The sequence below is a fragment of the Brassica napus genome, chromosome A9, assembly GCF_020379485.1.
Source record: "Brassica napus cultivar Da-Ae chromosome A9, Da-Ae, whole genome shotgun sequence".
Taxonomy (NCBI): Eukaryota; Viridiplantae; Streptophyta; class Magnoliopsida; order Brassicales; family Brassicaceae; genus Brassica; species Brassica napus.
Genome location: NC_063442.1, coordinates 12,090,647 through 12,102,655, shown reverse-complemented (window position 1 = coordinate 12,102,655; position 12,009 = coordinate 12,090,647). Strand labels below are relative to the sequence as shown.

At 33.7% G+C, this 12,009-nt stretch overlaps 2 protein-coding genes across 3 annotated transcripts; one reads left to right on the top strand and one right to left on the bottom strand.

The window, feature by feature from the left end:
- Positions 1 to 2,960: 2,960 nt before the first annotated feature.
- LOC106433750 lies at positions 2,961 to 7,155 on the bottom strand. Of its 2 annotated transcripts, XM_048739938.1 has the most exons (13): positions 6,482 to 7,155; positions 5,991 to 6,395; positions 5,114 to 5,906; positions 4,973 to 5,038; positions 4,751 to 4,897; positions 4,622 to 4,672; positions 4,388 to 4,469; positions 4,189 to 4,221; positions 3,962 to 4,115; positions 3,750 to 3,834; positions 3,586 to 3,654; positions 3,415 to 3,500; positions 2,961 to 3,328 (listed from the first exon to the last, which is right to left on the bottom strand). In XM_048739938.1, the coding sequence occupies exons 5-12, from the start codon at positions 4,756 to 4,758 to the stop codon at positions 3,467 to 3,469; spliced, it is 516 nt and encodes a 171-aa protein (XP_048595895.1). In that variant the 5' UTR covers positions 4,759 to 4,897; positions 4,973 to 5,038; positions 5,114 to 5,906; positions 5,991 to 6,395; positions 6,482 to 7,155; the 3' UTR covers positions 2,961 to 3,328; positions 3,415 to 3,466. The 2 variants fall into 2 exon arrangements, 1 of the variants encoding a protein (XP_048595895.1); XR_007316274.1 differs by having other exon boundaries at positions 3,586 to 3,875; positions 4,622 to 4,897; positions 6,482 to 6,978.
- Positions 7,156 to 7,527: 372 nt separating this feature from the next.
- LOC106433778 (putative auxin response factor 14) lies at positions 7,528 to 11,908 on the top strand. Its single transcript, XM_013874605.2, is given in 14 exon segments — positions 7,528 to 7,673; positions 7,800 to 7,895; positions 8,004 to 8,060; positions 8,149 to 8,292; positions 8,363 to 8,447; positions 8,527 to 8,617; positions 8,692 to 8,856; positions 8,937 to 9,050; positions 9,125 to 9,197; positions 9,287 to 9,425; positions 9,495 to 9,566; positions 9,569 to 9,723; positions 10,012 to 10,196; positions 10,269 to 11,908. Coding segments are annotated over 14 exon segments (1,623 nt in total). The 5' UTR covers positions 7,528 to 7,565; the 3' UTR covers positions 10,408 to 11,908.
- Positions 11,909 to 12,009: the final 101 nt, after the last annotated feature.

Genomic DNA, 12,009 nt, shown 5'->3' with positions numbered 1-12,009 from the left:
ATCTAAGGTTGTCTTTGTCTAGAGACATTCCAAAGCCATGGCAGTTTTTGTTTGAGCTCTGTCTTAAGACTGATGTCAGACAACTAGTCTATAAATCTATCATTGTTTACAATTTTATGCCTAGTGGTTATTAAACAGAGACAGGTCTTTAAGCCTTTTGGTCCATAGTCTTTGTCTTAGATTTTTTTCAAACTGGTTGTCGTGTCTTTCATCCAACAAGTATTATCTCATCCATTGTAATGTCCGTCTTAAAAATCTTTTAAGATGGTCTCGACTTCTATATCCTATTTTGTACTTTAATCAAGGACTTAAGCCGTGGGTAGGCAAGAAAGGAATCTAATTATCAATTCATAGTCTTTGCGATAAGACTTTCGTATCACTAGTTATCTGATTGGTCTTTCCACACTTTTAATTTTAAGCCTTGTGGTTATCGCAAATACATAGTTCTCACTTCAGAGTATTTATCTTAAGACATCTTTAAGTCACTGTTCATTTTTTATTTTCATCAAACAAGTCTAATTTAAGCCATTAGGTGTTTTTTCATTCATTGACGTTTCAGAGTCTTTGTCTTTAAGACATGTTTAAGCCGTTGATTCTTTCTCTTCCCATCCTACAAGTATAATTTAAGCCGTTAAGTAAGAATCTGTTTTAGATTCATAATACTTGATAAGAATCTTTGTGCTATGATTCTTTAAGCCATTGGTATAGTGTTTATTTTAAGACTGATTTCAGACTATGAATCGGTCAATCTTCCATTGTCTTTGTCTTAAGAGACGGTAGTTCGATCCATCTAAAGTTATAATCTTTGTATACTTTTAAACCTTGTGGTTATCAAGTAGAGACAGTTCTTTAAACCTTGTGGTTCATAGTCTTTGTCTAAAGAACAAGAAACCCTAAATAATATGTGGACATTTTGTTAACTATTTTTAATAATGGGTCTCTTACTTTGTGGACTCCGTCGCTATGTATATTCTTCTTAAACACACAGCACAATGTATATGAGTTCTGAAAAAATCTGCCACACTATGAATAATTACATGGTTAACTAAAATTTGTTTTATGGGCCCCTTACCTTGTGGGCCCTGGGCGGTTCATCCATTGTCACTTTTTTTAAGCCGGCCCTGCACGGCACATGTACTCTATTGAACTATTATTACTACTAGAGTTTTTAACCGCGCTACGCGCGGTTTACAGCTTTAAATATTTTTATTTTAATGTTTAACTACAATGTCACTATTTTTGTTTGGATCTGTTTCTTTTAAAAAAAGTTAGTTATATTATATTATTGGTCATTTTCAACTTAATTTTGTTTCATTTTTTTGTTTGGGTGATTTTTGTATATCAATAATACTTTAACTATGATTGTCTCCCTAAACTCAAAAGAAATATTGGTTTAGGACATCAACATTATTTCAAAAAACACAATAATTATATTAGTAAAAACATATGTATATGTATATTATATATATATATATAAATATATTAGTTAAGAAAATATGTATATATAACACTTAATAAAAACATATGTATGTATGTATATATTTGTTAAGATTAGTAATATTAATTAAACATATGGTATTAAACATATTGATGGTAGTACTTATTTGTAGGCATAACAAACATAAAATAATATTGAAGTTATATATATATGGGCTTGAGTTTAAAACTTTATAATAATATCAGTAGGCTAAATCTGAGCCATATTCTTTAATCCATTATTAGTTCACTCTATTAAAGTTAAATTTCTTTGCAAAGCTAATTCATGTAATTTTACAAAAAATTAGGGTAACAAAAACAACCTCATGACTTACCATCTTCATTTTCAACTCACGTCTTCTTCTCATACACAAACCTGCAGTTCTGATTTTTGAAGCTTAAGATTTCATACTGACAAAGTAGCTTTATCTCACTTTCTCTTACAATTCTAAGTAAGGTAAAACTATCTTTTGTTATCTACTTTCATCTATTTTTTCAAACTGTGAATAATAATCAGAATTCTATATGATCAGATGGAACGATGTCATCGAACATAAGACATCAACGGGAGCATATTTAGTGTTTTTCAGGTGACTGATTTTATAAGACATTTTAAAAACAGAAGGTATCTTTTTTTTGTCTACGTATGATTTTTGTGCTCGCACGCCTCTGAATCTATGTAGCAAAAAGTATATATTGCATGACTAACATTAGAACTTTGACTGTGTTTGTTCTCGTTGCATGTCTGTGCTGTTGAGCTGGTATTTTCATATATTGCTAAAGTTTGAGATAGTTAAAGGTGGAGATGTGTTTATGTTGGAAACCAAAATAAGCTAATAGTTTGTCATTGATCCCTCTTTCTTTTTAATGTTACATAAGGCAGAAAAGTAGTAAAACAACATCCAAAAGGTTTTGAGTATTAACAAAGTTCAATAATATATGGAAATATTGAGTAGAATACAAAATTCTTAATATCATTTTTTCATATTTATTTTAACCATATTTACTTTTAATTTAAAATTAAAAATATCATTGTACCACTAAATAATTTTTAAAAAATTTATTAGATGACCCTAAATTTTTTACTATAAATATTATTTATAAATATAAAAATGACCAAAATATTTCACAAAAAATAATAATATACATTTAAACCCATAAATTAACTTTAGCAGACATGCCAATAAAATGACATTATTACATGAGAAACTAAAAAAGAAAAATGTTACATGCTCTTCTTGTAAGCCTTATTCGACAAATAGTAGATGGACCTATGCATTAAAAGGGTTTAATGAGATGTATTTCTACATGTAAAAGCGGAAATAAATTAATTTACTTCAAATTTGAGATTAGAGTAGTCCCTTTGCTGAAATTTCTCAATATCTATATCCTGCTTGGGAAAATTACAAAGTGAGGACCGAGCACCAAAGCTATCATTTATAATCTTCAGATGGTTTTGGACCTTCGCTTCGGAAGGATTCATATGGCTGGAGAAAACTTCCATATCACAATACATGAAGTAGAAAGTAGAGGAATGTTCTGCCTCAAAAAAGAGTTTTCATAAAGTGCATGTGATGTAATAGAAAAATTTAAGAATGGATCAGCTTACTATAAAAACTTGGTGAAGAGTACATTCAAAAATCAAAAACCTTAGCCCTACGATGTGAAGGGACTTTAGAATTTTATTTTAACATCCAATTTGATGGTGTCCCCTCTGCTTGAGACTGCTCTCTCTCTCTCTCTCTCTTAAGAGTTTCTTAGACTTCATTATTATTTCCTCTGAACAGGCACTAAATATTTTGACCATAGCTTCTAGATAAAATTATACAATGTAGGGAATCATGAGTTTCAGCTGCAACACAGATAAAAAATGATCAAATCATTTATGCCTTTAGCACTGCAATATATAAAAACATGGACATTACAAACCTACTTTACCTCTGCTTCTTAACTTCTAAGTATCTAAGGTCTACTGGTACTAACACTTTCCTCATAACCAGCTCTTTGATCTCAGCAAGAATTCACTACAGAAACACAAAAGAAGTTACTTGATCGTACCTAACAAAGCAAAAACGAAATGGGTCATTTTCCAATTGAAAACCATGTCACCTTGTGATGAGGAAACGTTTTCTCGGAGGACATGCATTGCAACAATCGGATCTGAGATAACAACAAAAGCTTTTCGACCCAGCGCAAGTTAACAGTCCTCAATGCTTTAGATGAAAATATCACAGAAGTAAACAAAGTTGGTATCTTCAAGTAAACGAACACACCTCCTAGTGTTTTTGAATTTATAGTGTGAGCAAGAGCACTGATTGGCTCGTCTCGTCATCTTTCCATCTATACCTCGGAGGGTGGCTGCGATTTTGAACCACAGATAAATACGGGATCTCTCACCTCTGTTTAATAAGAGATTATTAAGATGCAGAACAACACTTCTATTATGCAATTTGTCGTATACTGTTAGGATTAGTATGGTTCTTACTCTTCAAGTTGGAGATGTAAGTACATAATCCTTTGACTTTCACCAGCAGGTATTGTGGATACCTCATGGGTGTCTGAGTGTCTAGGTTGTCCCCATTTATGAGGCGAATATGGCCAATGGGTATTGCTTTAATTCTTGTATATGTTGAAGCCATCTATAACATTTGACCAAAGAAAATAAGTTGTTTGAGATATTTTATATATTATAAACAGAAGAAGAGAACGTACAACTGTCTCATTAGCAGACTTGTGAACCAGTTCCTGCAAGATCACATAAACCTCGTAATACTAAAATCAAACAGAAAAAAAAGGAGAGACGATTATTGCTTATTTTTTTGGTAGGTTGCTTTGCTTATTCTTTTTTATATTAGAGATGCAAGTTAGAGTCTCAAAAAATTTAAAGCAGGCCTCGAATAGATATTGCTACCTGCTTGTCAACTTGAAATCTCTTCAGAGCCACCAGAAATTGGTTATGAAACACGTTGTACACCTTTTCACCACCAGCACGCCTGTGTCATCAATCATTAGCAATATGCACAAAAGTGTAAATATATAGCTACCGTAATTTTCTAGTCGGTAAGGAGTTATGCCTACTCAAACAATATAACAGCTCGGGTTTAAACTTGTAAATATTTAGCAGTAATTATGGCCAAAAACATACACTCCATAGACATGCTTCTTGAATAGTTGATCCAGAAGCCACAACTTTCTCCTAAAAACCAAAACAGTAATCAATGATATCTAAGAATTCAAAAAGAAAAAAAAAAGACTAAAGAATACACAATCTTACCCAAACATCAGACTTGCCAAGCTAATTGAAATTATTACATGTGCAAAGGAGCAAATTTATCTTTTCGATTCTAGCAGGAGCTTTTGCAGATTTGACATAAAATTTTCTCGTGAAGCAAGCTGAGTCTTTAGTTTCATCATTTCATGACTGCAGAATATGAAGAAAATATCAACTTCTGCACTTCCTAACAAAAAGCCAGTCACTAAAACGCTTTGTATATACCTCTTAATTATGTCTTTGTCTGGGAAGATATTTCTTCTATTTAGCCTCCAACTCAACATCGATCTCCTGCATACAAATTTAAATAAAAGTTCTCAACTTTTCTGAAGCCCACAAACCAATATAGTGTTTTGAGAATCGAACCTAGGTACAACGTAATCATTAGGATGCAATAACTTCGTCGTGAGAACCCTGTGAAGCGACCTCCATCTTGATCATAGCAGCTCTAAGCCAATTTTTGCAATGTTTTTGGCCTCCCAAAAATGCATCGCACCACACTGATTCTTTGATTGTACAAATAACTCAGGAGCTTCCCAGAAATGAATTAGACGGTAGCGTAAGTGGGTTTCGTGGTGACCTAGTAGCTCTTAGACAACCATATCGCTGTTTCTCTAGGCGACACTTTCCCGGACCAAACGGCTTCAGCAACACATTCAGCTCATCATACCTCTCATCTAGAAGCAACCTCGCTATGAACTCAAGCAATCCCTCAGCGCCTCAGCGCGTTGTCCGCGGGTCAAACCTCTGTCACCAGATGCACCTGAGGAAGCTCTGCCCGACGCTCCTCCAGCAGTCGCGTTCTGATCAGAAAAAATCACCGCCACTCTTGGTTTCTCGTTCTGGCTCAAGGGTGAACTTGTCTTTTGTGATTGAGCAGTCTAGCGGTTGCTGCAGCTCCTCTGGAGGAGGTGGGCTGTAGGATCCTCTGGAGGAGCCTTTGTTCTTCTTCTTGCGCACAACGGGAGTGAAAGGCATTTCTTCATATGAAGCTAGTGCGAACTTGATAGTGTCGATTATTGGAGAGTTTACGGATACGTCTGGTGAGTTTAGGTGATGGAGTATACCGATGTTTGGGGTGTAGAGAGAGTATCTTGTTCCTTTTGCAGGTTTGTGTGAGACAGGCAAGGATGCTCTACGAATGGTTTGTAGCTTGTTTCTGATACGTTAGATAGAAAAAAAAGTATAAAGCACTCTGAAAAAGAAATTAGTAAGATAAGGAGTATCTGGACAGATGACTAACCAGACCACCACTCTTAGGCTGGCTGATCTGTAAGAAGCCCCTGAATTTTTCGAAACAGCTGGTCTTCGAACAGTTACTCTACCAGTGATGTTAGCAGACAAATCCACTGGCATGCGGTGGTGCAAATACGTGTGCACTGGTTTAACAGAAGACAAAGAATTTTCCTGGTCAACTATAAACTTGCCAGAGGAAGTGGTTTAACAGAAGACAAAGAATCTTCCTTCTCTTCTTGGACCAAAGCTTATACATTTGCCAGAAGAACGCCTTCTTTGCTCAGGAGGATAGCTGCTTCTCCTTGCGGATTCAGATTCTGGTTGCAATGTATCGTCCCCCCCAGTAGCTCAGCTTGAGAAGAACCTTTTGAATGTAAGGCTGAAGCAGAGGATGTCTGAGAAGATCAGAAGCCTACACAGAAGAAGAAGAGAAAATGTTACTTACTCTTCAGGTTTGTACAACAGATCAAAAGCTTAAATGATCAGAGTTGTGCATACGCTTGGTCTGAGTTCTGGATTCTTCCTGAGCATGCTTTTAACCAGACCTCGACCGGAGAAAGCAGGAACGCAAAATCATAAAGAAGCTCTAATAGGTTTCATATTACAAAAAAAAAAAAAATATATATATATATATACGATATTTAAAAATTAATTGCTCCCTTATTTTGGTGACTTGCAGTTTGGTTTCATGGCGATGGCTTGAGCTTAGAGCGTTTGTAGGTTTTTTTTTGGTGACTTGCCGTTTGGTTTCATGGCCATGGCTTGAGCTTAGAGTGTTTGTAGGGTTTTGGTTTGTAGAAAGGAAAAAAAAAACAATATATAAAGAAGGATGAAAAGAGGGAGGTAAAACGAATTCATTAAGAGGGTTTTGATCGAGGGGAGTAAAGTTGAGAATTGATTGTTTAGAAGTGGGTTGATTAAATCTGAGTTTCTGTGATCTTCAATCGGAGAAGACGAAGTGTTAGAGGTCACGATGATTGATTTATTGATCGTAGGTTTGGTTTTTTGAAGAGGTTCCATTTGGGCAATAACAAATTAAATGAAGCCCACATGGAGAGGAAGTGGATTGCATCAAATTGGGCATAAGCAGAATCACGAAGCCCAAACAATTAAGCCTATCTGACGTGTCACAAAACCTGTCTCTGATTGGTCCGAATTAAAAATCCGACGTGGCACTCTCCCTATTCACCATATCCTGCTTTTAGTATTGTGATATATCTTAAAACATAATTTATTGATATTAAAGAACTTTCAATATTTCTAAAGATACATCTTTGACCCGATATTTCTTGGCTACTAGTAAAAATTATTAGTCAAAACTCATTTCCGTAAATATATTTATGAAGTATTTGAATATTTTCACCCATATATACTTTATACATATAAGATTTACAAGTTTAGAAAAAACACTAGTTCAAACCAAAATAATTAAATAAAGATCAAAGTTCTCACCAAGTGTTTGGAAAAATTGTTGATGGCTGGTGATCAAATCATGCATGCACAACCTGAAGTTTTAGGTATAAGTGAGAAATTCTTGGATACGAGTTTGGATTTCGATTGATGAAAACATATATCCCTAATAATGTTTTCTTTGTTTCTAGCTATTGGTGAAACCAATAACTATTTGAACGATAAATTATGGAAGTTATGTGCTGGACCTCTGTTTGATACTCCAAAAATTGGAGAGAAAGTATATTTCTTTCCTCAAGGGCATATAGAACAGGCAATATTTTTTTTATCTTATTTTAAATTTTTATATCATTTCACTTATGTTTTAATTTGTAAGACTTACTCAACAATTTGATGGTATTACCAGCTAGTTGCCTCTATGGACGACGAACTTTGTCAACTAAAACCAATTTTTGATATTCCTTCAAAAATTTGTTGTAATGTTTTTAGTATCAACCTTAAGGTATGCCTCTTTGATTATATATGTTTCTTATTTATAAAATACAGATCATGTAAAATGACTTAGACTGTAACTGATATTGTTTTTGATATATTTTATGTATGTTCCTAGGTAGAGCCCAGTACTAATGAAATTTATGCAGAAGTTTCTTTGTTGCCTGATACATCTGTGAGTAACAAAATAAAATTTTATTTATTTTAACATTAGATCTTCTTACAATCTCTTTTAAGTAATTTAATTAATTTTATGTTCTCAGGATGTTGAAATCCCTATTCCTAAAAACGAAAACAACATACAAAACATTAACTATTTCACCAAGGTGTTAAGTGCTTCTGATACCAGCACAAATGGTGGTTTTGTTTTGTATAAAAGACATGCCATTGAATGTCTTCCCCTGTTGGTAATTACCCTGGGCTTACATGAACTCATATTGTAAATCCTTATATAACATTTTGTATTTAATGTTTTAGGATATGTCTCAGCTAACCCCAAGTCAAGAGATAATTGCTAAAGATATCCATGGTCATGAATGGAGTTTTAAACACACTTCAAGAGGTGACCATTCTATATTTCATTTCAAAATTTGTGAGTATTTATTACTGATCTATATTTTGTTTACAAAAAAATCAACTAGGTACACCAAAAAGACATCTTTTCACATCTGGTTGGAATGAGTTTGCAAAAGGAAAAAAATTGGTTGCTGGAGACTCTTTTGTGTTTCTTCGGTATATATATCTGTTTTGCCATTTTAGATCTATTTCGTTCCTTGAATTTATATTTTAACTATTTGTTATCCTAGAGGAGAGAATGGGGAATCACGAGTTGGTATCAGTAAAGCAGCTCATCAGCAACGCAACATACCAACATCTTTAACTTCAAAAGAGAGTATGCACCATAGTGTGGTTGCTACTGCACTGAATGCTATTGAAAACAAATGTATGTTCGTTGTGTTCTATAAGCCAAGGTAATATTGTTTTTACTCTAATTAAACATTATCTAAATAATTGAAAATATAATATAATTTATTTGATGTGATGATATCAGGTCGAGCCAATTCATTGTCAACTTCGATAAATTTGTAGATAGAGTGAATAATAAGTTTAGTATAGGCTCCAGATTTTCGATGAAGTTCGAAGGAAAAGATCTAAATGAAATAAGGTAAATCTTAAACATTTATTTTACTTTATTTTTTCAAAATATGATTACTTACACAAATTATTTGACTACAATAGATACAATGGAACAGTAGTGGGAGTGAGAGATTTCTCCACTCATTGGAAAGATTCAGAATGGCGAAGTCTAGAAGTAAGAATAGTATTAATTCCACTTACATATTATTTTAAAATATAATTTAAAAAGAGTAATATATAATATCCAATAACTTTATTTTATAGGTGCAATGGGATGAAGCTGCAACAATTCCAAGACCTGATAAGGTATCTCCATGGGAGATTGAGCTGTTAACACATTCATCAAACATTTTCAAGTCAGATGCTCTAAAACATAAACGTCAACTCGAAGTACATGAGTTTGGTATGTAAACATTTCTCAAAGTTAAAAAACTTCTCTGTGAATTAGTTATCATTCTATTGATGTGTATAGGTTCAAAAATGTGGGCTCCTACAATCTACAATGAGCAAATGGTTCAAGCAATGAAAGAACCGTCAACCACAACCAAACTACTAGCTGCAGACTGTTTGGAGTTGATCTAATGGTTCCCGCTATAACAAAGGATCCAGTGGAACCTATTGTCTCAAACAAAAAATGTAAGATTTCTAAAATCTTTGAAGACGAAAAGGTTGACCATGTCCAAGCTAAAAGTCGTACTAAGGTATGAAAAAGATCACCATCTTCTTATTTTTTTACTTATTATTCAAATTTAAAACTATTTATTATGTAAAACTAAAACATTAGAAGACATAGGTTTTAGTAAAAAGTTATTTTGTGTATAAGGTGAATTTAATATATATATATATATATATATGTGTGTGTGTGCGTGTGTGTGTGTGTGTGCACTTTCATCCACAGTTTTATTCTAATATTAGATTTTGATTAAAATTGCATCAATAGACTGAGATTACTATAAAGTTCATATGCTCTTGATATGGTTATTGCCCAGGTTCATATGGAAGGTGTCATAGAAAGAACTGTAGATTTAACTATATTTGATGGATACAATCAGTTGATCGATGAACTAGAAAGACTCTTTGATATCAAAGGCGAGTTGCATATGCACAATAAATGGAAAATGTTCTTCATATATAATGATGGAGATATGATGATTCTTGGAGACGATCCCTGGCCGTAAGTTTTTCATAATTTTCTATTTTTTCTTATTAGTTGCAAAATTTAGTGAGTATTTTTATTTCTTTGTAGAAAATTTTGTAATATGGCTAAGGAAATATTCATATGTTCGAAAGAGGATGTCAAGATAGGGATAGCAGATAACAGATTCTCCGAAGGTGATCCAACATTAACAACAACAATCTTACCACCAGATGTCAACAACACTTAGAGAGAGTTTTGATTTTAAAAATTAAATGTTGCTTGTTTTTATTATATATTAAACAAAAGGATTTGAAATTTGTGTAACTTAAAAATATATTATGGAGTGTTTTGGTATTTGATGATTGGTGTCTTGTCTAGCGGTTGAAGTTTTAAATGAAACAAATATCTTCTTTTTTTCTTCTTTTTAATCTTTTGTCGACTTGTTTAGTATTGTGCGTGTATGTCTTTTTGGTATTACATATGTTATGGAATGTTTTGGCATGTAATACCGGCGTGTAACCACTCTTCTCAAGAACTCTCTGCCACAGGTAACATGAATAATTAACACGGTGGATATGACATATAAGGAAAATCAGAAATGCTGCTCCCAAAACTACTTTCACAGCTTCAGTGACTTGGAGTCATCTTCAGGTTCAGCTTCCTGTTGTTCAATGGCATCAATAAGTGTTCTTCAAAGACACAATCCCAAGCATGCCCTTGGATTGTCTTCTTTGCGCAAGCCACCAAGAGAACAGACAACACATCTTTTTGGTTGCTCATATTCCTTTGAGATTTGATCTTTCTTCTCATCCAAACTCCATTAGTGCTGTTATCCAAGCCGGTAAGGTGCATCAAAAATTTCCAGATTGTGCTTCAGGGAGCGAGGAACAGATTGAGCAGGAGTGCAGTCTTTGTAATGAACACCACCGAGCCTATAAATTGTTCCCTTACGTGTATGTACGCTCTAAAGAAGAAAAAAAGGAAATGAGTTAGAAGTTAGGTGATTAAACTAAGCACCTATCACAGGCAATGGCAATCTACTCAGAATAGCACATAGTTCACTATATCAACAACTTAGCATTATACCAAACAATTAAGCAAGTTAATCCAGTTGAGGCAAAGAGTTCTCTGGGAGTTTAAATATGCACAATCAAATAATAGTGAAGAAAACAAAGCTTTTACGGGGGCTCAGTCTGCAGAGCCAATAACAAGTAATCAAAAATATGCAGAAACGAAATAAGATAATACGAAAAACAAGCTTAAAATAAGAGATCTTTATTCTGAGTTTGCGTATAAGCGTTCTAGAGACCGAATAAAAAATGAAGTTCGTCTGGAAGCGAAACTACAACATAAATATAATAACACGGGCAGTAAAACCTATCTAAGTTCACTAGAGTAACCACCTATGCCAAGAAAACCATGTGAGTCACAACTCATTTAGAAAAAGACAAATATAAAACCTAAAGTTTCTAATTGCAGAGACTAAGTTTCTTCCCCCTTTCTTCTCTGTCCCAGCCTTGCTTATATACACCTCCAAGATCGAATGTGTTGTTATTTTCCTGTTAATCTATATCTTCTCTTTTCTCCCATCTTTCTTTATTTGTCGAGATTTGAGTTTATCTCTTTCGAAAATCTTTCGTTATCATGTTTTCTTCCTTGTTCCTCCCAAACAAAGTAACCATTGATATACTTTGGGTTTTATGAATTTTAACCATGTCATAAGTCTGGTTCAGAGTATATATTATAGTTTTGTAGTCATTTTAGGGTCTTTGCAGGTTCATGTATACTTTGGAGAATTTTGAAGATTATGGAGTAATTTGAGTGCATAACTGTGCAGATATGTCAGAGG

Bases quoted from the DNA above. Each gene is read 5' to 3' on its own strand.
- LOC106433750 (XM_048739938.1), bottom strand. The intron at 4,470-4,621 runs GTATGTTTTTGG...TTGATGACACAG, and splicing joins AAGAAGCATGTCTATGGAGT to GCGTGCTGGTGGTGAAAAGG. The intron at 3,501-3,585 runs GTGACATGGTTT...GTGTTTCTGTAG, and splicing joins AAACGTTTCCTCATCACAAG to TGAATTCTTGCTGAGATCAA.